This window comes from Eptatretus burgeri, chromosome 1, assembly GCF_056783735.1.
Source record: "Eptatretus burgeri isolate ZD-2024b chromosome 1, Ebu_testis_v1, whole genome shotgun sequence".
In the NCBI taxonomy this organism is placed as follows: Eukaryota; Metazoa; Chordata; class Myxini; order Myxiniformes; family Myxinidae; genus Eptatretus; species Eptatretus burgeri.
This window is the reverse complement of record NC_140961.1, coordinates 150,361,173-150,387,151: the sequence shown is the minus strand read 5'-3', so window position 1 is coordinate 150,387,151 and position 25,979 is coordinate 150,361,173. Positions and strand designations below refer to the sequence as shown.

At 42.1% G+C, this 25,979-nt stretch overlaps 1 protein-coding gene across 1 annotated transcript; it reads right to left on the bottom strand.

The window, feature by feature from the left end:
* Positions 1-1,787: 1,787 nt before the first annotated feature.
* LOC147035741 (extracellular calcium-sensing receptor-like) lies at positions 1,788-25,938 on the bottom strand. The gene is made up of 5 exons (XM_085847179.1): positions 25,649-25,938; positions 18,486-18,713; positions 13,171-13,294; positions 6,118-6,507; positions 1,788-2,828 (listed from the first exon to the last, which is right to left on the bottom strand). Exons 1-5 carry the CDS (start codon positions 25,904-25,906, stop codon positions 2,335-2,337), a joined length of 1,494 nt encoding a protein of 497 aa, XP_085703305.1. The 5' UTR covers positions 25,907-25,938; the 3' UTR covers positions 1,788-2,334.
* Positions 25,939-25,979: the final 41 nt, after the last annotated feature.

The following is a 25,979-nucleotide window of genomic DNA, read 5'->3' as shown; positions in this document are numbered from 1 at the left end:
CAACTTCCCTTTGCCCCCTCTTTTATTACTCCCCACTGCTACTCATCCCTTCACCACCAAGCCCTTTGACCTCTCCCCATCTGTGCATCTCCCCAAGCCCTTCTACAAACTGTCATCAACCATCAACAACTCTCACTACCTCTCAACTCTCCTCCATCACACTACCCTCCCCCTTCTCTCCCCTTCAGCCAAAGCCTCCTCCCCTCACTCTTCCTTAACAGTGTGGACCTCAAACATCTGGGGCCTTCACTCCAACCTGACTGATCTCTCCAAACAGGTTGCCACTAACAAACCAGACATAATCTGCTTAATTTACCCAAACACCCAATTTTTAGTCATGCACTTCCTTGGAGTGCCAAGAGTATGCATAACAATATTTCAGGCTGCTAAGTTTCATGGTATTGGAGTTATGGAGGACACACACACACACAAACACACACACACACACACACACACACACACACACACACACACACACACACACACACACACACACACTGAACTACAATTGGACCAGGCAGCATCAGCTCACGTGTTCTGAAAACCTGTTTTGCTGCTTCTTCACATCCTTTTCTACTCTTTTCACACTATGATTTTCCTTCGGTGTCATTTCATCTGCTTTGAAATCAGGTACCATCACTGTATTATATAAACACAGTGCAAAAAACGATTCACTGAACTGCAGACCAAGTTATTAAGGATTATCCATTTAGAGAAGTATTAAAAGGCACAAACAACTCACACATACTACTAAGTACTAGTTAACAAATCGTTCAACAAACGGAACAACAAACACACGTTGTGAGTCCACAACTCTTTTCTAGCATTGTGTAATTCCACTGAATTTTTTCTTCGTGATTTTGACCATGAAACGACAATCGGTGTAGTTAGTCTACTCTTCACTGGATAATGTTTTGCATGATCTGGTATTATGATTGTGTACATGAGCAGTTGTGTGAACATATCCCTGCTCAGGTACTTTCTATGAGACGATGGATTGCTTCCCCTTACTTTTTTGCTTCCCTGTTTGTTGTTTTGAGAACTCGTCCTGGCATGCTGGTGGTGTGATATGTGGGCTGCAGGCTTGGGTTGTGCATGGCTTGATTGGTGTTGCTGGGTGGAGTGATTGCTGTTGGTGTGATATGTGGGCTGCAGGCTTGGGTTGTGCATGGCTTGATTGGTGTTGCTGGGTGGAGTGATTGTTGTTGGTGTGATATGTCGGCTGCAGGCTTGGGTTGTGCATGGCTTGATTGGTGTTGCTGGGTGGAGTGCTTGTTGTTGTATGAAAAGAGGAGAGCTGGTGTGTCATTGTCATTTTGTAGAGGTCTCTGAGCTCCATTGGGCATTGTTCATTTGCCTTCCCCATAGTGTCATCCCTTCATCATTGTGTTTTTGCCAGCTCCTATCTACTGATATCTCGTACAGTGTTGGTAAATAATTGGTTTCATTTTAAGGTGAGACCACCTGACATGGTTTAACAATTTAACGTTTTTTTCTTTCATTTAACAATGCTAATTAACATCATTGTGATTGGTTTTGATTGCATTTCAATGCAAGGTAATACTTTTGTGGCTTGCAGTTCCTTTTGGTGCCTTTTCCTTGATATGAGACACACGCGCGTGGAAGAGAGTAAAGTTGACTCGAATTGCACAAAACTTGATCTGGATATGCAAAGCTTGGCACAGCAGCCCTAAGATAATAATTACATCTCTCAAACATTACTATTGCTTTACCTTATCATAATCAGGGGAGGCAAAACGAATGTGTATTGATGGAGACAGTAAGAATGAGTAAGAGTGAACAAACCAGAACAATGGACAGTGTGGCAGGCCACATGTCCTACTGTATCACCCAAGCAGGTAATGCAAAAGCAGATTTATAATATGTACCCAACTTTCAGGCACAGTGATGAACATACAAGCAGTTGGCATTGATACAACCATCAGAAACAGCAAGTGGACACAAGTTATCAAATCAGCAGAATTAGCTAATAAAGGCTGCAGCAATGGATATGTCTTGCACAAAGGCACAACCCGAAAGAGAATCGGTGGCAACAGAATCGTGAGTTTGAACAGACTGTGCAAAGGTAATCGACCCGATTCTGAAATTGTTCATTCAATAATTAAACGACAATAATTGTGATTATAGCTTGTTCTCCACAGCCGGTTTTATCTCCAATGTGGTGGTGTGAAGAATGCAACATGATCTCTTGACAGTTTCACAAAGGTCTAAAAGTTACTTTCAGAGGAATGAGGTGAAGCACACAGAACAATTTGAATGGAACATCTCTGCTGCATCACGTTTAATTCCATCACCTTGGATAAATATTGTTTTTTACACCTTCTGCATATCATGAAAAAAGTTTGTCCTGCAAAGAATCACATAGCATTTTGGAAAGAAAGCACAGCCCAGAAAGCTATATGAAATTGCAATTACAGCACAAATTTCTATTGCAGTGGCAAACTTCCCTTGTGTACTGCTGTAGGCAGGCACAAAGGCCAGGAATACAATGAAGCAGAACATCATGTTGTAGGTAATCAACTTCGGTTCCTGAAACTCTGATTGAAGTTTCAAACTCTTGTACGCCAAGCATAAACAAGCAATCGCCAGGATTACAACATACACGAGAGAGAGGATAGCCCATATTGCTGAAGTCCAAATGCATTCCACAATAACGATACCAACACGGGCTTCAGCATTATCCACCGGCTTTGGATTACCAAGGTAGATCATAAGAAAGCAAAAAACAGCCTGGAGGCAACCGCAGAATCCAAAAACCAAAAGTGGATGCCGAAACAATGTGTCTACACACACTATTGAAAATTTTGCTGCATAAGATAACAAAAAAGTCATTGTAAAAAATTATACATTGCAGTGTTTAAATAAAAGCAGAAGGTGATTTGGTGATTTGATGGAACTAGACCACCAAGGAACTAGACACACCTTGGTGATTTGGTCACTGGCTTTGAAACAAATGCAGACTTGACTTAATAGTGTGGACCTCAAAAATCCATGGTATTCACTCAAACCTGACATCTCTCCAAACAGGTTGCCACTGACAAACCAGACATAATCTGCTTAACAGAAACTTTCCTCCTTCAAGATGTCTCTGACTACTTAGTTTCTCTCCATGGTTACTCCCTCCAACGGTATGATATACCTGAGCCTCGTCCTTATGGAGGAGATACTCTCTCCATCAAAAACTCTATTCCTCACTCTACATCCACTGAACTCACTCCTCCACACTGCATAGGAATACCTCTGGGTCCAGCTTCCCCTCCGCTTTCACCTCTTGTTGATCTGTGTGTTTCATCATCCACCTCACTCTCCTTTACATCTTACTCACCAAAAACATGGACCAACTTTTATTCTCTCATCCAAACTCTCTCTTCCTCAAATGTGGCAAATTAAATTTCCATCATGCCAGTTGGCTGGGTGTGGGTACCTCTCTCACCTGCCGTGGAACTTTAGCAAAGGACCTGTGCGACTCAATTGGAATGACAAAATCTGTCAACTTCACAGAGCAGATCTCAGGCAATGGTAGTTCATCTAGTCGGCACTTTATTTTGACCAATTTCCCACAAAATGTCTGCTGCTCTTCTCTGCTCCAATCAGTTCTTCTGACCACGTGCTTGTCAAAGTGGACATCTCTCTGGCTGTTATTAGAGAGCCACCTCAGTTACGATGAGTCTGGCATTTCACTCAGGCCGACTGGCAGGGTCTTCAAGCAGCCATCAAACTTCTAGATTGTTCTACCATCTCTACTTTATCCAACATCAACTTTCCTGGGAATTCTTTCAAAGAAACTTGCTTTCTCTCATGCACAGATTTGTCCCATCTCGTCTTGAATTGGCTTACCCTTCCTCCCACCATGTTACACTGAAGCTTGTGGAGAGGCAGTTGTTCTGAAACAACTTGCCTTTGCCTCATGGAAGGAAAAACCCACTGAAGGCAAACTCAGTTACTTCCACAAAGCTTGGAAAAGTGTGTCTCTACCCTCAGGAGAGCCAGGAAACAACATCTTTCTCATATCAAGTCTGAATTGTCAAACCTGTCTCCCTCCTCAAAATCCTGGTGGCATCTGTTTAAGTTTGTTCCTGGTGTATGTTTCCCCTTCCTCCCATCCCTTACTTCGAATAGCCGCACAGCTGACATGGTACGTGAAAATGCTGAATGCCTAAACTCTGTGTTTGCTTCTAAATCTTGTGTCCAAAACCCATAACTTTTTGTACCCACTTTACAGTCGGACCCAACTGTCCCTGGACTGTGTATCCTTTCCTCCTGACAAGGTGGGGAGCTTGCTGTCAAACCTCGACTCAGATTCTGAAACCGGTCAAGATGGCATCAGCCCGCATGTTCTAAAACCCTGCTCTGCTGCTCTTCCTCGCCCTCTCTCTCTCTTATATTAACCCTCTCATTTACTGAAGGTCATCTGTCATCTGCTTGGAAATGAGTAAACATTACCACTCTGTATAAGAAAGTTGCAAAAACAGATCCCTGCAACTACAGACCAATCAGCCTGCTCCCAATCATCAGCAAGGTCATGGAATCTATCATTGCTTCAAACATCAAATCCTTCCTCTTCTCCAATGGCCTGATTTTCCATCATCAATTTGGAATTAGACAAAGTCACCCCACCCTGAACATGCTACTTCGACTTCCTCAACAATGGATGGAGGTTCTAATTGCCAAACTTGAGGTCAGAGCCATCTCTTGAGACACAGCACGAGCTTTCGATAAGGTATGCCATCCCGCACTGCTCACAAAACTCTCTTTTTGTTGTATCCAAGGCAATCTCCACTCATGGCTCATGGACTTCCTCTCCTGTTGCAATAAAAGCATGGCTCATAATGGAATTCTCTCATCTCTTCTTCCTGTGCAGGCTGGAGTTCCTCAAGGCAGCGTTCTGGGCCCTGTGCTTTTTATGGTTTTCATCAATGATCTCTCAGATTCCCGAGAAAATCCTCTTCATCTTTCTGCTGATGACTCCACCCTCTGCTGGAGCATCTGCCATCCCTCTGATCGGCAGGCAGCAGCCTCATCATTCTCTACAGATCTGGATAAAAATCACAAACTGGTCCAACACGTGGAGCATGTCTTTCAATCATGACAAATCTCACACTCTCATGACGTGTCTCTCCGAAAGGACCATCTGGACCCCCCCCCCCCCACCATCTACTTTCTCTATAATACTCTTGAAGAAGTCCTTTCATTCAAGCTTTTGGGCCTCACGATCTGCCATGAACTTTCCTGGGAAAGCCACATCTCCAAGCTGAACTCCAAAGCCAGTCAGAGACTCGGCATCCTACGTAATTCAAAGTCCTTTCTTGGCACACCTGAGCTTCTAAAAATTAGAAATCTTTCATCCGCAGTCTGATGGAGTACTGCTCCCCCCCCTCGGGTGGTGCTCCTACCTCACACCTAGCTGGACTTCATGCTGTGGAAACCAAGGCTTTGAGGATCATCGTATCTCCTGCAATGAAGCTGAGTCTTTGATTCTCTCACTTTCTCACCACAGGCAGGTCAGTGGTCTTTCTGTCTTCTACCATCTCCTCTCTGGCCTTGCCCCTCCTGTTATGTCTGTGATATGCCACCCTTCCCCCAACCCCGCCCCCTATATTTTCACAGGGCATTCAGGATCCACCAAAAACCCCTTCTGGTGAAACTGCCAAAATGAAAAAATCACTGCTCACCTTCACTCTTTCATTCCTCTTTTCCCACCTCTGGAACAAACTCCCACACTCACTTCAATCCAACTTCTTCCTCCAAGTCTTCAAAACAGCTGTTCACCACCGTCTAATATCTTCACCCATCAAAAAACTTGATGTCTTCTACCCCCATTAATCCACCCCAAACCCACCTTCTTCAATTTCCCTGTTTTCCTTCCTGAAAGTCCCTGTAATGTCCATCTTGTTAACCCCGTATATAACGCCCCATCACTCTCCCTTTCACAGATCTCCTATTGTCTCTGCTCCCCACTATTTTGTGTTTTCCTCTCCTGCCCCTACTGTCTCCTGCCTTGTTATATGTTTGTGTGTTAGCCTTGTCATGAGCCTTGACATAGTATGCAAAAAAAAATATTGTATTTTTTCTAAATTTGTCAAAATAGGAACCCACCTTTATTCATTACAGCGAATTGAATGACGTTGCACAAAGTACAGGCTACAGATATGGAAACACAGCTAATGACCAGAGGGGCTCGTAATTGGCAAGAATAATGTGTCGGTCGCCCAACAAAGGCTGCACAACTGGCAAGAGACGCTGCAAGTACGAGCAGCTGGATCACATTTATAGTGTGATTCATTCCACTCACGATTGATAAATGTCGTTGAGTAATCATCAACAATGTAACTCCAACAACCACAAGTCCTCCACTAATTGCTAAAATGAGTAGAACAATAGCAAGGGCATCAGAAAAGGCTAAGAACTCTTCAGGCATTTGGAAGCAGGAATCATGCAGTTCATTTGACCAAAAGCCACGAGGGCATCGGTAACATCCCTGAGAATCTGCAGCATGAAGCAATTCAATGTCAGATCAACTTGACATCCAATAACATTACTGATAGTTAAAAATTATTTTCAGGGAAGAGCTAAGTGTTATATGGAAAGACTCAACATACAAATTAAGTTTTAAGGGGTGGAGAATGATAAGTGAGAGCATGACAATAACCATGTTGAGTAACAATCTTGAAATGTGTAAAAATAACAAGAGATGAACTTTACTGAATTGGACACCTCTTCCACCAAAGTTTGAAGGTGGTTATGTCTTCATCCTTGTCTGTTTGTTTGTCTTTCTGTCTGTGAACAGGATATCTCAAAACGTTATCGACAGATTTGGACGAAATTTGGTGGACAGGTTGAGTGTTTGCCAATGACGAATTGATTCAATTTTGTTGAAGATACAGATCCGGATCAAGTGAGTTTTCATTATTGAGAGATGGGTCAAAAATGATATCGCGTTTGGCATGATATTTCAAAATTTTGTGTATGGATTCGGACGAAACTTGGTGTACGATTTTGGAACGTGACAAGAACAAGCTCATTACATTTTCGTGAAGGTCTTGAAGAATATGTGACCTATCAATTGGAGACAAAATGAAAAGTGTCTGCCTGGTGGATGGATGAACTTTAGAGAGTGCCATTCTAGTTTATCATGGAGTGGGTTGGCTCATTATTGTATACAACTTATTGAAATTTCGTCATGACAAATGGCTGACAATGGAAAACATTGAATTGTTCTTAGCATGTGGATCTGATTGATAATGGCAATCCATATCATACATAATGCATATTTTGGCAATTATGAACATTCCTCAATCACCTTCCCACAAAGCTCCAAAATCATTGGTAAAATTGCATCTACAATAACTGCGTAACACTTTGTGAGATTCCCCCTTGCCATCCCACGTCCATCCACTTCATTTTCCTGTTCAAGAAAGAACCCATTAGAAAATTCAACTTTATCGATACAAGGTTCCTGTGCCCACACATCTGATGATATTTACATGCTCCAATGGCAGTGAGATGCTCCATTTTAAACTGTATTTTCGATACATTTTTGTTATAAAATGATATATGTTATAAGATATATGAAACTGAAACTCTTTGATGCCGAGTAAAAATAATTGGGGCAATTCCCCTGGGTGCTCACCTGGTAGTGGCAGATAAGAAAATCAGGGAATCGCTGGAAGGCATGGATGACCAACACAATATGTAATGGAGAAGAAGGTAAATACCTTTGGATTTTTTTTAATGCCATGAACAAACTTTGGTATATGATGGGTGATGAAGGTTGTAGTGAAGTTGCAGCGAAATTGTGTGTGTAGTTTCTGAGAAGAGAGCAAATACCTATTTATTTATTTATTTATTTATTTATTTTTTGGGGGGAGTGACAAATTCCCCCAGAGATCCCCTCAGGGCCCGATGTTTTTTTATACCGTGAACAAACTTTGTTGCATACTGGGTGATGAAGTTTGTTTTCAAGTTTCATCGAAATTGTTTGTGGAGTTTCAGAGAAGAAGTTGCAAGTGTTTATGGAAAGAAGGAGGGACGTACGCCGTGCCATCCCATTAGCGCCCTGGAACTACGTTCCAGGTGAGCTAAAATTAGAAATAATTTTTTTGGTTTGTGTTAAAGCCAGTGACCAATTGCAAATTAATAGTAGGAGTAACTAACTCTAGATAATGTATCTTGATCAGTAACATATGATCTTTGTTCAAAAATGGAAGCAATATGGTAAGCAGCTGCAACAGCCCAAAGTGGCAAAACCTATGCCATGTTAATTCAGAAGAAAGCCAGACATAATACAGTATACACTTTTATTGGCTCAGAATGGACTTAGCTCTGATAAATGTCCTGAGACATTGTACAACCTTAAAAGCCTGTTTGGTGTTGTGGTCGACTCAGGACATATTGTGTGTTGTTGGGGCATGAGCAGAGGAAAGTATTTACAAGAGCACGAGCATGCTGAGGGTCAAACTCAGTGTTGAGCTTTCATTTTGAAAAATGTTGACTCTTCTCTGTACAGTAAATAAGCACTAATTGAATGTATTAATTGGAATGCGGAGGCATACGAGTAGTAGAGGAGGGATGGGTTCAAGGAAGGAAGGGAGAAAAGTGTGAGTGAGAGAACTGGAGGTAGTGATGAGTAAGGGCTGGGAATGAGTCGAGTGGAGGCAGGGAGAAGGGTTGAGTGAGGGTTTGAGTAGTTGAGTGGGGGGAGAGGAGTTGAGTGTGGAGTGAGAAAAGGTGAGCAGGGACAAGTGAGTGGAGAAGGAAGAGTGTGTGTATGTGCAATGGTGCACAAACAGGATGGGGACAGCATGCTAGGTTAGTAAGTTAAGCAATTTGGCCAGAGCAGTGCTGATAATTGATGACCTGATTATCCCAAACTTATTACGTTCATACAAGTCTGCCAGGTGGGCAGTGGTTCATAAGCATGGTCCCTCTCGGTAGTTTGATTGTGGGATCAATTGAGGAGAATCAAGTCGAGGTGGTTTGGATGGTGCAGGGGAGGAGGGTAGAAGTGTTGTGTGTGGAGGAGTCCAGATGGAAAGAGGACAGGGTGAGGATGTTTGTAGGAGGATACAAACTATTGCACATGGGAGGAAATGAAAGGTGTAATGGTATGGGAATATTCATACCGAAAGAGATCAGCAAGGATGGGCTCATAATCGAAAGCTCGGAGGGGTGGATAGTTATGGCATAATTGGTAATACAGAGGCAAATGGTATGTGTTATGTCAATATTTGGGCTACAAACATGAAGGAGTGAGGCAGAGAACAAGTTCAGGGATATACTGGAGAGGTTGATGGTAGTGGTTGAGCTGGAGTCGATGATGTGCATTTTCAGAGATATCAACACGCATGAGTGAGTAACAGAACCAGATAATGAGGAATGTGTGGGAAAAATATGATTGGCGAATGAGGAATCAAGATGGCCAATAGCTGGTGGAGTTGGCATTGAGGACTGGGATGGCCGTTGCTGGTTCCATCTTTCAGAAGCTGGAGAGCCACAAGATTACTCACAATAAGATTACTTATTTCCAAAACCCATCAGTTTCTGTAACCACCTTACCCCGTCTCAACTAGATGTTCCTGGACTTTGTGTCCTTTTCTCCTGACAAGCTGGACATTTTGCTGTTAAATCTCGACTCTGATTCTGCCAATGATACAGGCGGCATCTGTTGAAATGTCGTAAAAACCTGCTGTGTTGTTCTTGCACAGCCTCTCTCTGTTCTATTAACCCTCTCATTTGCACAAAATCATCTGCCATCTGCTTGGAAATCAGCAAACATTAATGCATAAAAGGTGCAAAAACAAATCTCTGCAACGACAGACCAATCATCCTTATTCCAATCATCAGCAAAGTTATGAAATCCCTCATCACTTCTGACATTGAATCCTTCCTCTTTAACAATGGCCTGATTTATGATCATCAATTTGGATTAAGACCAGGTCCACTCTCCCCAGGACTTGCTGCTCCTTTTTTCCCAACAATGGATCGAGGTTCTCATTGCCAGACATGAAATCAGAGCTATCTCCCAGAAAATTTTGTGTACTTTCGATATGGTCTGGCACCGTTTTTCCTGGTGTTGGCTCAATGGTTATGGTGGTTGGCTTGGCATCCTATGATCCTGAGTTCAAACTCCACTCGGCTGTTGAATTAATATGAGGTGGGGTGGACTCTGCCTGTCATCCTTCCGAGGTCGGCAAAATGAGTGCCAACATGCTGGTATACTGTGTCGGAGTGGCGTACCATCCAGGATTGTGTTCAATAGCCAAGGAGCGTGCTTCAGCAGTACCAACGCTCTGCACAGAGTATGGTTCCATTGGATGGATGGCACCTTGGCCTGCTCACCAAACACTCTGCCCTCATGGCTCGCAGACTTCCTCTCCTGTCGCAGTCAACGTGTGGCCTGAAATGGAATTCTCTCATCCCTCTACCTGTCCAGGTTGGAGTTCCTCAAGGCAGTGATCTGGGCCCTCAGCTTTTTGTGGTTTTCGTCATTGATCTCTCCGACTCTCTGGAAAACCCTCTATATCTTTTTTTGATGAACCCACCCTCTTCCGTACCATCTGTCATCCCTCAAATTGGCAAACAGTAGCCTCTTCACTCTCTGCAGATCTGGATTGTTGCCCTTGGGTAATACCAGCTAATCCACCTCAAATCAAGGGATACTTTGGCAATTTTGAACATTCCACCATGTGTGAGTGAGTGTTCGATTACAGAGGATTGTTTGACAGGACAAGTTGTGCTGATATGGAAGGGAAAGGGTGATGTTCAATATTCGTGGAAGTACAGAGTCATGACCCTCCTGTCATTTCATTAACACACAAGGGAGGATTATGGATGGGAAGATGAGGAAGAGTATGGAGATGGAAATGGCAAAGAGCAGCAGAAGTTTAGCAAGGGTAGGATGAAATGTTCACGCCGAGACAGCCAGGGGAGAAGAAGTTGGATGTGCAAGGTGAAATGGCATTGGGATTTGTGGATCTGTGGAAAGTCTATGACACTGTCCTCAGAGAGATGGTGATGGCAACACTGAGATGGATTGGAATGCCAGAAGTATAAGTGTGGTTGGTGGAAGGAAGGGATTTACCAGAGAATGAAGGTAAGACTTTTGGTTGGTCCTTGGATATTTGAGAAGTTCAGCATAAACATCAGTTTGAGTCAAGGAAACTCTGAACCACACATGTTTGTCAGGTGATGGAGCTGGTAAACAGTATGGTAAACCAAAAGGTTATTCTGGGGAGGAAGTTGTATTTGGACGATCTGGCAGTTGTGGCAGAGAGGAAGCAGATGAAGGGGGTATTGGGGGAGTAGAAAGAGATATTCAGGAAGCATGGACAAAACATGAGTATAGAGAAGACTGAGGTGATGCGGGTTGGGTAGCAGAGAGGATAAATTAATGCAAGGTTTGACAGGAAGGACAACAAATAGGTAAATAGGTTTGAGTATCTGAGGGGAACCCTGACCAAGGATGGTAGGTGAGAGGTGGAGGTGCGGAGGAGGATTTGGGTGGGTGGAAATGTGTGGAGGAGGATGGAGGGATTAATGGTAGACATAAAACATCAAGGAAATTGAAAGGGAATGTTCTGGTGCCTTGCATAATTCTGGCCTACCTTTATGGTATTGAGAGAGTGGCAATGACAGAGAGACAACAGAGGCTGAGGTCTGGGAGAACAACTGGGTCAGGAGGATTACAAGAGTTAAGAGGGTGGATAGAATGAGGATGGATGAACAAAGGGAGGAGATGACTGTGCAAATAAGTTTCAATGTTAAGAAGCCAGCTGAAGTGAGCTGCACACTTGGAGCGGGTGGGGGAGAAAGATTGACAAAGAAAGCTGATCGGTTAAGGAAGCAAGGAAGGATGAAAAGACGCTGACCGTGAATGAGATGGGAAGTTTGTGTGAGAAGGGATATCAATGAGGTTACGGTGATTGGAGAGTGGAGAGAGTTGGCAGAGGACTGACAGAAGTGGAGGAGTGTTGTGCTCAAGGCAGGATGGAAGATGGTACAATTGTACTTCACCCCTGAAAAAGGGAAGAGATGTAGAAGAAAAAGAAAGTTAAATCTTGTTTCTAGTGATGGGCTTTTGTGGATGCTTCAAAATATTTATTCTGTTTGTTTGTTGCGATGATGATTTTGTTGCAGTATCATTTTGCCTTTGGATTCCGAATATATGAATATGCATAGCTTTGTTTTATCGGGGATTTTCCGGTACGGAATTTATTTAAAAAATAATAGCCTCTGAATCCAACCCTCTTGCGCGTCTATTCTTCCATACTGAAACTTCAGGATACTTCACTCTTCTTGCATCATAACATCTAGCGTCTCCTTTTGTACTCATGGAATTTTCTGATGTACCCCACAAAATGGCTGTTTCTTCTTTTAGCACCTCATTGCTTTTGCTGCTTTTGTTGAAATTTCACACGTGTGAAATGGATTCAGTTTTTCTTTATTTGGTTTTGGGAGGAAGGTCGGATTCTTTTCACCGCAACTTAATTCTCATCCATAGTTGCCAGTAGAATATGATGGTGGTATTCACCTTAAATGCAGCCATTTCTGTAAAGTTGGATCAACTGGGAAACTACTTATGATGGCATCCCGTATTCGAGCGATGATGGAGGTGAAGCAGCGTATATTTAAGTCAAGATGTTGAGGAGTCTGTGGTGTTCACAGCACAATGCTGCCCTGATGGTTACTATTTGCTGCAGGTTGTGGATCTGTGCGGACTTGCTGAAGATATGTTTGGTGCAATTAGCAGCCTGCCTTCCCGAAGTTGTCCAACGAACCAAGGTTTGTCTCCAAATGTAAACCTGATGGATAATTATGGTTGGTGACCTGCCATAATGCTGCAGGTAGTTTGCTATACTTTTCTCTTGCTGATGATGATCAAGAGTACCACAATTACACAGTTTTGGCTGTTATTATTATTTTAGACTCAGCACTCTGCTTATCAAGCAAAATAAATTTTCGAACTTTATTTGATGATCAATTTAAGATGACTTTTTCAATTAAAAAAATAACAATAATAATTGGACCAAATTCAACCTTTGACCAAAATTTTACTGCAACCTAATTTCTATTCTATGTGAGGGAAACTGAGTACTTATCATTCCTCAAATAAAATGAGGCATTTCAAGTGAAAACAATTTGTTCCCTCACCAGTGTCATTTGAAAATTCTCCAGCAATGCAGGGAATGCAGTCAAAACAGCAAATCGATTCACCTTGACGGCCCATCTTTCGTGTACCAGGAGCACATGGATCACTGCAAACTGATCGAGGAACCTGCAATCATCATTATCATATTAGTACATTTTGAATGAAATATCACTTGAATGAAACAATACACTTCAACACAGGAAGAGATAGTTTGGACCATTATCCTTAAAGTCCACACCATATTAACATAATGTTTGTCAAACTGATTTATTAGTCTCACCCCGAAGGGGTTGCCATGCTATTGCAACGCCTCTTAGTAGGGGTGCCAATCAGCAACGATGTGCTTAAAAAGAGGTAGTCATGAAAGAACATACTTTTTTCTTCTTTGTATTTTGGTAGATTAGACGATTCCTGGTAGATTGGATCAGAGCATGGATCATTGAGAATACGATATAACAAATGTTTAGGGAAGCCTGCTCGGTCAACTCTCTTGCGAAAGATCTCATCGAGCTGGATTTTTAACTTTTGCCACATTTTTGCCAAAAATTATGGGTGGAGGATATATAATTGATTGTTTCACTATGTTTCCATTGCCATATACCAATATTTTAAGTGTCTTTAAAAAGACTTTAGGGTACGCTACAACTTGAAGGAATTTGTGTTTGAATACGGTCACTGAGTGCAGATTTAGGGGTCAAAAGGTCATGCTTGGAAGGGGTTGGTGTAAATTTAGAGGCTTGGGTAGAAATGGCCTTTTCTGTTACCAAACCAATGAACATAAATGAATCAAAATGACACAAATTTAAGAGTACTGTATTTCAAAGTTATATTTCTGGATTTAATTTTCAATAAATTTGTAAAAGTTTCGAAAAATATGTTTTCACTTTGTCATTATGGGGTATTAGATGTAGATTGGTGATAATTAAAAAAAAATTAATCCAGTTTAAATTCAGACTGTAACACAACAAAATGTGACAAAAGATGAGAGTGTGAATACTTTCTGAAGGCACTGCATGTGTGGTGCTAAAATCATATTGCAGTTGGTAGTTGGTATAACTCACAAACAGACGTAAACCATCGTGGAAACGTTGATGGATAATTTATAACATATCAAGAACATCCTGGTAAAGTAGCTGATAAGTAAACGCATCACTTGTGTGTCTGTCACATAAGTTTGCTTATTTATTTGAATTAGTCTAAATGTAGTTGTTAACAATGGTACAAAGCATGTCATGGTCCATACATGGTTAATTCCAAAATAATTCATCATCTATTTGCCTTCAGCCTCATCTTGTTGCAAAACAGTACAGGGTGTTCCAAAAAGAACAGGACAAGTTTGGTTGTTAAATAGAATCACAAATGATACAATGATACCCTTTGGTTTATATGATACAGAAACTCATAGAGTTTTGTGCGCACCATCAAGACACTTCAATGTGATCTCCGTTTGTCACGTGTAGGACAACAAGGCGGTACACGATTTTTTGCCGTGATCGGCTCAGCATGTTTGCGTCCACCAGTGTACATGCAGCTGTAATCCGAGAACGAAGATCCTGCAGGTTTGCCACTTTGGTGTTTTAGACAACATCTTTGACAAGCCACCACAGAAAAAAATCAAGGGGGGGGGGGGTTATGTCTGTTGAACATGGTGGCTAGGAGGTTGGTCCATCTCGGCCAATCCATTAACCTGGAAAGGTTTCATTTAAGACTACTCGAACGATTAAGGCCCAATGAAGGGGAGTGCCGTCATGTTGAAAAATTATATCAGGTTGCAGGTCTTCAACCTTTGGGAAGAAAAATCCTTCCAACATGTTCCTGTAAATTGTTGAGGTCATTGTATCCTCTGCAAAGAAATACAGACCACCGAGTGGTCAAGGAGAAGGCCACGCCACACATTGACCGTTGGACTGTTGTTTATGTGTTCATTGACAAGGTGGGGGTTTTCAGAGCTCCAGGTCCGCATATTATGCTAGATGACCTTCCCTGATACAAGAAAGCAAACTTTGTCCATGAATATGACCTTTTTTAGGTAATCTTCATCATCCTCGATGCAACTGAGCATTTCCCAGGCAAACACCTTGCATTTGGCTCCGTCATTTGGTTTTACTTCCTGCAGTATCTGCACGTTGGAGACGTAAGGCTCCAGTCTTTTATGCAAAATCCTGTGTACAGTGGTGGATGGTAGTCCAAATTCTCTGGATTAGCATAAAATTGATTTTCTGGGACTTTGTTGAAATTATTCACATCTGCTGCACTTGTGCTTGGTCGACCGGTACTTTTCCGTTTTGGACAACATACAGTCTCAGGAAACCTCTTGTTGCACTGCCTGATACGAGTCTGCGATGGCAAATTCCTTTCAAAACTTGCACATAAATTATGCTGAACTTGCTTGTCTGATCACATCTCGATGAACCATTTGACATACTGCGATTTCTCCAATGGAGTCGCCATTTTCTTTTATATTCAACCACCAGACCTGAAAATAAAGAAAACTGTGTAGATTTCTGTATCACATTACAAATTGGTTATTGTCGTATCATTTGTGGAACTAAATCTATTAACAACCAAAGTTGTCCTATTCTTTTTGGAACACATTGTATGTTGCTTTGAAAAAGGCGCAGGAATCAGAAGAGTGGGAGAAAAAGGGAGAAAACGAGAAAAGCAACAAAGCATATTAACGAGCTATTGCAAATGGGAAACCATGGAAGATATAATTAATGGGAATATAAGAGAAAGAAGGAGTAAATTGATGCACAGACTGTACCTGTTTGATTGGCACAGTACATATGGTAAAATAAATGAAGAGTAACAAAAAAAGAGTAACTGATCCACTTATGGCTCATCTTCATTTCAATGCAGCCCTCTTTTATTCCTTTTTTGTTCTTTATGAATTTCTTCCTTCCTGTTTCGTTGGATTGCAAAGAAAATCTTTCCCTTTCCAGACCTTCTCAAGGAATGTACTCGAGGCACACACACTCGTCTCTTTGCTGTCTAGCTGGGTTTGAATTACACCAAGCTCTAAACTGTCATCCTGGTGTTTCACAGGCAGGGCGATTCATCAATGTTTGCCGTCCCTCAGATGGACGTTAAGCCGGGTGTACCATCTGCTATCATTGGTTGGGTGAACGTTAAAGATCCCATGATGTCCTTCGCCAAGAAAGGCGAGATACCAATGGAATCGTTGTCAAATTACAAATTCCTGCTCTAACTGTTGAGAAAGCAATATGGCAACCCTCCCAGTATCACCCTTGCCAAGCAGCAAAGGACCTGACTTCAGGAAGAGCACAAAATCAATCAATTTTCCCAAGCTCTTTCTCTTTTTTTCACTCATAATTGTTATTTTCTATTCTGTACTCTCTTGATATTGTGTGCATCTGGTGTGGGATGGTGTGCCTCCATTTCTCTCTTTCCTTTTCCTTCTTCCACTTCTTTCAAATTTCTGCACTCTCTTACTACCTTTGTGTTTCTTCTACTCACTGGAGCTGTGCACCTCAAATTATTCACTTATCAGTGTGAACCTTTACTTGTGCATTACATTGAATTTTGCCATGGTTTCTGTGATATACTTTAAGGTTTAATCAATCCTATCTGATAGTATGCTTATTCTCATGCATTGGAAGAAAGAAAATAAAGCATTCGGTGATATAAACTTCCTTTTGGGTGCAGACAAAGACAGCTTGATTAGAAAACGGACGCATGATGCGTCACAAACAATGGGCACAGGTATTCTTGCTTCATGCTCGATGGAAACAAAAATGGCGTCAAAATCTGGGTTATCGCAACACTCTTATTGCGGGGACTCCAGCCAATACGAATGATAAGGAGTTGTAGTAGCAGCCTTGGGAAGACATCTCCAGGTAACATCAAGCACGGCAGTCTTGAAGACACTACACAACTATTCAGGATCCCCAAAAGCACCCAGACCCCCCAAAACTCTACTCAGCCTGTTCGAAAACACCTCAACTTCCCTCTCATCCTTGAGCTTGCCAACATCCAGCCTAGGCTGGGATGATACCATTCTCCTGGATTTAACTTGCAACTTCAGAGTTACTACCACAAGCCAGTAATCAGTATTGAGGAACTGAGCACTCCAGTAGGCCCTGCAGTTAAGGAACCTGATAGACCCTGCAGTTATGGGTCATCCTCCAGTGAACATCAATGATCACATGGTCAGTCTCCTTTTGCCACACCACCAGCGTTGGAATACCAAGTCCAGCGATGAGACTTTGGCACTGAAACCATGAACCAGCCTCCCTAAGTCCATGAATTCTTGCAAAGTCAAGGAACTTAGTGCTATTCTCGTTCACAGTTCCAGACCCATGGGGAACAAGACATGTCTCATAACCATCCCCATCAGTTCCAGTCGATGCATTGAAATCCCTCAAGACTGGAAGAGTATCTCGCCTGGGGAACTGATCAACCACAGAATTGATCGTGGCATGGAATGCATCCTACACGGTGAGAGCACTCACCTCAGTCGGAGCATAGACATACACCAGGAAAATGACACCCAAGGAGTCACGAATCCTTCGTCTCATAATATGCTCATTTACCGGTGTTAACTCAATTATTATTGGAATCAGCTTAGTGGACACAGCTACAGCAACTGCTTAGGGCTGGTAACCATCAGACCAATAGTAGGTGTAACCACCCAAAATGATCTCGCTGCAATCTAGTTTCTGAACCTCAGAGAGCACTGCATTACCGATGTTCCAACGCTTGAGCTCACATGATAACAGAGACAGGTGATCATCCTCTCTTTAGGATAGGATATTCCAGGCACCCAGGTTAACCTGGGACCTCCTCAGGTTAACCCAAGGAGACAGCCGTCTGGTGGATGACACCTCACCACCACCCCAACACACACTACCGCAACCAAGCCCAGAAAGTTTACCCCGTAGTTTCCCTGCTCTCACCAAATATTGGGGGTCCCGAAGGATTTGCCCCAAAACCATCTGCCAGTGAGCTGCCCTGTGAAGGGCCACTGCACAGGAGGTACTCAAACGGAGTGGGTTTTCAGATTTTTTTTTAATGCTTTTGTTATATTTTGCGGAAGGAAGAGTTTTACGGTGGCCAGAGTGCATAATCCTGCCACCGCCTCCTAATAAATAAATAAAAAACACAAAATACACCACACAAAACTCCACAAACACCACATAAAATAAGTGCTGGTGAGGGTCTGCAATTTCTGATTGCTATTTTTCTTATCATTTAAGATTGAGGAATCCTCACAGAAAAATCAAATTATTTTTATGAAATAGGATATTAGAAAATTTTAATCAATAAACCAGGTGGTAACTGAAATTGCTTTGCTTACCTGTCTTGTTCCACCATTCCATCTAATCTGCTGTTCATCCACATGTATTTTTTTACCAGGAGGTGCTGATGAATTATATGAACCGACTATTTTGAAGTCCATCACGCGATCTCTGTCAAAATTCCAACTGATGAGATCATAGAGACCAGCTGGGTCACCATTCTCATCAAAACTGTGTATTTCCCCTATGTTGTTTATAAAGCGCACCCTTCTCAGGTAGAGAAGAAGCTGAAACGAGAAATGAAGGTTTATCTATTTTTTTTTCTCACATCGTGACTCCATTCATTGCACTGTATTTGTAAAAACGAATACATTTAGTTGATGCAATTAAAATACGAATAGTTATACGAAGATGAAGAGGCATTCTGTTGAGAGATCGTAATGTATTGTCATAAACAGCAAGTTTATTGAAATATAAATGTTTGTTTTTTATTTTTTTTGTAATATACATGTTTGGTTTTATGCGGCTTGTCGGTCTGAGGGATGACAGATGGTACGACACACGATGCAGTCATCAGCAAAGAGATAAAGAGGATTTCCCAGAGAGTGGGAGAGATCATTGATGAAAATCAGAAAAAGAACAGGGCCCAGAACGCTGCCTTGAGGAACTCCAGCCTGGACAGGAATAGGGGATAAAAGAACTCCATTTAGGGCCACACGTTGGCGGCGACAGGAAAGGAAGTCTGCGAGCCATGAGTGGAGATGGCCTTGGATACCGTAGGAAGAGAGTTTGGTGAGCAGGGCAGGGTGCCAGACCATATGGAAGGCACGCGATATGTACAGAGATATGGCTGTAATTTCATGTCCGGCATTGAGGACCTCCATCCATTGTTGGGAGAGCAGAAGCAGCATATTCAAGGTCGAGTGACCTGGTCTGAAACCAAATTGATGATTGGAAATCAGGCCATTGGAGAAGAGGAAGGATTTCATGTCTGAAGTGATTATGGATTCCAAAACCTTGCTGATGATTGGAAAATGGCTGATTGGTCTGGAGTTGCAGGGATTTGTTTTTGCACCTTTTTTATGCAGGTGGTAATGTTTGCTGATATATATTTTTTCTTTTTCCAGTAATTTTAATTTTCCTCAATCCGAAGTTTTCCTTCCAGCCATGAAGGAATGTGGGCTGGCATAAGGGAAACGAGGTCCAGCTTGTAATCCTTCTTTTAGCTCGCCTGGAAGGTAGTTCAGGGTAGCTTATGGGATTGCACGTCGTCCATCCGTCAGTCCGTCCATCCATCTGCAACAAGTACTTTCAACTTTTTCTCTGAAACAACACTTACAATTTCTATGAAACTTTACGACAATGTTCATCACTGTGTGTGTACCAAAGTTTTCTCATGGCATTAAACGAATCGGGCCCTCAGGGAGTCGATGGGGGTTGTCCCCCCAAATAGTTATTTTCTTTTTTCTCAGAATTTCGACATGCAATTATGATTAAACTTGTCCAAAACCTTCACCACCAGTGACGTAAAAATGTTTGTCCATGACATTAGAAAAATCGGAGTAGAAGAGCATGTAAGGGGGGTGCCCAGCAATATATGTGTTTGCTTTTTTCTCCGAAACTACAAACACAATTTCCAAGAAACTTGATCACAACCTTCAACACCCATGATGTCCCAAAGCTTATTCACACCTTTAAAAATTTTGAGGTCTCAGGTGGTCTACAGGATGGTTGCCCCAAAAAAAGAGTTATTTGCTTTCATCTCAGAAACTGCACACACAATTCTGATGAAAAATAACCACAACCTTCATCACCCAAGCTCTACCAAAGTTCGTTCATGACATTTGAAAAATCTGGGTTTCAGGGGGTCGAAGGGGGGGTTCCCCCCAAGATATGTATTTGCTTTCTTCTCTGAAACTGCACACAATTTTGATGGCATTTGACCACAACATTCATCACCCATGATTTACCAAAATTTGTTCATGCCATTGAAAAATTTGAGGTCTTGGGGGTGTCTGGGAGGGTGTGGAGGTGGGGGGTTGCCCTATAAAATAGGTATTTGCTATCTTCTTAGAAGATACACATACAATTCCAATGAAACCTGACTGCAACCTTAATCACCTGTGATGTACCAAAGGTTGTTCATGGCATTAAAGAATAGGGGTATAAGAGGGTCTACATGGGGGTTGCCCACCAAAAGAGCTATTTTGCTTTCTTCTCAGAAATTACACACACAATTCCAATGAAACTTCACCCCAACCTTCATCACCCCTGAAATACTAAAGTTTGTAAAAGACATGAGAAAAATCGTGGTCTAAAGGGGTGTAAGGTGGGGAGGGTTGCCCCTCCAAAAATATGTATTTGTTTTGTTTCTGAAACAACAAACACAATTTCGATGAAACTTGACCACAAACTTCATCATCGGAGATAAACCAAAGGTTGCTCACACCATTAAAAAAATGTGGTCAAAGGGTGTCTGTGGGGATGGGGGGGGGTGCCTCCAAAAGAGGTATTTACTTTCTTAAAATAAACTACACAAACAATTCTGATGAAACTTGACCACCGCTTTGTACTAACGTTTGTTCATGACTTAAAAAAAAAATTGGAGTCTAAGGGATTCTATGTGGGTATTGCCTCTGAACACATGTATTTGCTCTCCTCTCTGAAACCAAACACACAATTTCGATCAAACTTGACCACAAGATCTGTCACCTGTGATGTACAAAAGTTTGGTCATGGCATTAAAAAAATCTATATGTATTTACTTTCTTCTCCATTACACATTTTGTGGGTCATCCATTCATACACTTCCCCCTGTTGTATTTTGACTCCCCCCTGTTGTCTTTGCACTTCAGTTGTTATTCCCCCCACGCCCCCACTCCCGCCCCAACCCCAAAGGAGAGAGTATTGTGTTTGGGTCCATTTGATGTCTGTCTGTCTGTTTGTTTGTTGGCACAGAACTTTTGTGTTTTTCTCCCCAACTGCTAGTTAGATTGAGACTAAATTTTCACTATTGGTGCAACTACTGATGTATAATGTGTTAATGATAATTACGATGTCAGAGGTCATGTGGTGTGGCAGCCATGTTGGAAAAACGGGAAAAAATTGGAACTCTTTATCTCTGAAACAGTACCAAGGAAAAAATTTAAACTTGACGAATGGCAAGTACTCCTCATGGGGAATTAGATTGATTTTTTTTGTGAAAACATAGGTGTCTTTGTTATGACTTCATAATTGCACATGCAGAACACTACATCTGATCAATATGAAAAATTTGGAAGTTCATCTTAGGAAAAAATGGGCCACAGAAAAATAATTGATGACATCATCAGCCATGTGATTCGTCAGCCATATTATTAAAAAAATACCCTTCAAATATCTTATCTATAGTGGCTGAACAGATTGAGGCAAAACTTCACACATCTGACCACCTATCCATGAGAAGCAAATTGTTCACAGATATGACAGCAAAGGTCACATGGTTTCACAGCTATATTGGATTTTACCCTAAAACCGATAATTAAATCTTCTCCAGAATGGCTGGATAAGTCGAGGGGAAACCACATAAACGTTCCCCAAGCCATGTGTGTACAAATTTGTTCAGGAATAATTAATAGGTCAATTGGTTTGGCAGCCATATTGGATTGAATAAAAATATTAAATAAAGTTTTCTCTGGAAATGCTTAACAAATTGATGTGAAGCTTCAAATGTATGATCTCGTAGTGATGTAAAGTAAAAGTTGAAAATTTCAACTGCATTGAAAGTATGGTCTGGCAGCAAGAATTATTTAATTTTTTGATATTGTTTACAAAAAATTAATAACAATAAGGCTCACTTGGCTGTGTTTGGATGCGATTGAGAGTACAGGAGTAGCAGATAAAATACGAATCCTATCCAGGTTTCTCCTGATGACTTCATCTTTGCTTTTTGCTAGATTTGGTTCCTTCTCTGGAGGGATATGGACACCCAGTTTGGGGTCCTTCTAATATGGACAACCAGCAGAATTAAAAACAAAACCTGTCAAAGGGTGGAGGAGCTCCTTGTGAGCCAAATGCCATCCATATCTAGTGGAAAATGAGTCTGGAGACTTCCTCCTCCAGTTTGGACACTCTTTATTAGGAGGTTGGTGGCAGGATTTGCATTCCGGTCATCGTAAAACACTTCATCCCGCAAAACATTCCAAAAGCAAAAATAAATCTGAGAACCCACTTTGTGGGAGTACCTCCTGTGCAGCTTCCCTTCAAATGGTAGTTCACCGGATAACGGGATTGAGGCAAAGTTTTCGGTACTCCAAATCTTTGATGACAGGAGGGAAACCATGGGGTAACCTTCCAGGGTCAGATTGCAGTAGTGTTTGTTGGGGTGGTGCTGAGGTGTGATCCACCAGATAGCATTCTCCTTGGGTTAACCTGAGGCAGTCCCTTCGGGTGGGTGCCTAGAATATCATATCATGAAGAGAAAACTCTCTCCATTAGTATCTGAGCCCTAGCACTTGAACATCGGTATTGCGTCACTCTCTGAAGATTGGAGACTTAGTTACAGCTACTATTCGTCTGGTCACTCTGATGGTTACCATGCCCAAGGAGTTGTTGTAGCTGTGTCAAATAAGCTGACTCAAATGATAATTGAGGTAACACCGGTCAACAAGCGTATTATGAGACGTAGGATTCGTCACTCATTGGGTGTCAGTTCCCTGGTATCTTTATATGCTCCGACTGAAGCGAGTGATCTCACTGTGTGGTACTCATTCATACCATGCTCAAGTCTGTGGTTGATCAGTGCCCCATGGGAGATACTCTTCTAGTCTTGAGGGATTTCAATGCATCGACTGGAACTGACAGGGATGGATATGAGATGTGTTCGTCCCCATGGGTCTGGAACTGTGAACCTGAATAGCACTAAGTTCCTTGACTTTACAATAAGTCATGGACATACGATGGCTGGTTCATGTTTCAGCGCACACATGCTTATTGCTGGACTTGGTATGCCAACGCTGGTGGTGCAGAAATGAAGCTTGATCATGTGCTCATTGTTGGTCGATGGAGGATAATACAGAACTGCAGGGTCGACCATAATGCTCAGTTCCTCAATTCTGACGATAGGCTTGTTGTAGCAAATATGAAGTTACAGCTTTAATCCAGGAGAATGGTACCATCCCAGCCTGGGCTGGATGTTGGCATGTTTAAGGAGGAGAGGGTAGCTGAGGAGTTTGCAAGCAGGCTGGGTGCTTTGTGGGATCCCAAAGAGTTGTGAAGTGGCTTCAAGACCACCGTCCTTGTTGTTGCCAGTGGATATCTTGGAACTCATCGGAGGGAGAAGAAGAAATTTGTCTCTCAAGGAAAACTGGATACCGTTGAAGGGAAGTGTGATCACCAAGACTGCAACAACTACAAAGGGGTGATCCTGCTCTCAGTGCTGGGAAAATCTTTCCTCGGATAATTATTGATAGGGTTCTCCACCATCTGCTTGAACACCAGCATCCAGAGCAGTCAGGCTTTACACCAAAGAGGTCAATGATCGATCGTATCCTTGCTCTTTGGGTCCTCACTAAATACACATGAGAGTTTTGGCAGGGGCTGCTTACAGCCTCTGTTGATATCTGTAAAGTGTTCGAGTCAGTGAATCAGGATGCCCTCTGTAAGTTTCTTGGTCTTCGTGGGGTGCCACCAAAACTGATCAATTGATGTCTGATCTATTTTGTCGTACTGAGAGTGCTGTGAGATGTGGTGGTATCATCTCCGATTTATTTCCAGTTGTTACTGGAGTTTGTCAGGGGTGTGTACTGGCCCTCACACTTTTCCGCACTTGTATGGACTGGATTATGGGGAGGATGTCAAAGACATCAAGCTGCGGTGCATCATTTGGGAATGTCAAGATCTCTGAGCTTGATTTCGAAGATGATGTAGTCGTCTTTGTGGAGACTCTGGATATCCTTTTGGGGGCCCTCCAATTGCTGAATGAGGAGTCGGAGCCACTGGGATTATGAGTTTCCTGGGTCAAAACTAATATCCAAGCTTTAAATGACATATTTGATGCTGTTGTCCTGTCTGTACCTGTTCGTGGTGAGGATGTTGAGGTCACGGAGAGATTCACTTACCTTGATGGTGTTATCCATGTTTCTGATGGCTCTAAGCCAGAGGTCAGCAAACGTCTGGGTCGGGCCTGGGGATTCATGATTCACTTGGTCATGGGGTGTGCTGCTGCCAGTACCTGTGTGGCAGGATGCAAGTCCGAGTCTTCAGGTCCTTTGTGCTTCCAGTCTTGCTAAATGGATGTGAGACTTGGACTCTCACCAGAGATCTGAGATGTAGGATTTATGCCTTTGGTACCAGGTCTCTTTGAAGAATCCATGGCTATCACTGATCTGATATTGTTTCCAACGAGCAGATGCTGATAGTGGATGAGGTATGAGGATGTCTGATAGAGGTGTGTAGGATGACGGATGTCTCAACATAGGCTGGAGTCATCAGCAGATACTGCAGGAAAACAGAATTTTTCCAGTGTCAGGGAGATCATTGATGAAGATCAGTAATTTTAGGGCTGGGCCCAGAATATAAATAGTTTGTAAACTTTCTGTCTGATGATTGGCCATATCTTGCCTTGAACAATACAAAACAAAGCAAAACAAAACGAAAAGCGAAAACAACGAAAAAATTAACATAAAACATTGCATGAGATACAACAGCAACACATGGACAAGACACAACAACATTGAAACATGACAAATCCGGTTTAGAAAACCCAGATTCATGAGTAAGAAATGAGGAGCTCAGAATTTCACCACCATGTGCAGAAAACCACGAACGAGTTTGCTAAGAATGTCCTTTGACGCATAATAGTCATGAACTTTAAAGACTGCTGAGGTTTCTCGATGAACTAAATGGACGGATGGGTAATTATACATTTGACGGAATTCACTGAATAGTTTGTGGTTGTATTGTTTTTGGACTTCTGCTAGGTGTGCAGTCCAATATCTATGAGCCTATACACCACCACTGTGTGCAACAAAAATGCATCTAACTCAAAATTGCATTAATATCGATATTTGTAGACCTCTATATGCATTAAGAGCTCTTAGATGAGGTATAATTCAGAATTATACATGCTGTGTTTGTGACGTGTACCCATTTCAGACACAATAATGCAACTTGCATTTCAAGACAGATTGTAAATCATCTGTGCACAACAAAATTAACTAACTCTATTTGTTGTTGATATTACCTGCCAAGGCTTCACTGTGGACATGCTTGTGCATGATGAATTATGAAATGGGCCTTTTCCTGGGATGCAGGTTTGAATGTCATGGAAAGCATGTGCAACCACATAGACAGACATATATGTGGCGTAAGAATAGCGGAGCTGAGAAACATCTGTGAAAGGCGTTTCCGCATCCTCTAAACGCTCAACGCCTGTACAAGCTCGTACAGATTTTGATATTGGATTCCAGGTACAATTAAATAGATCTTGCCAAAATTCCATGAAGATTGGTTTCAGTGTGTCTTTGTTGTTCAATAAAACCGTTCCAGTTGAGTTTTGTTGAGAATGACGAATT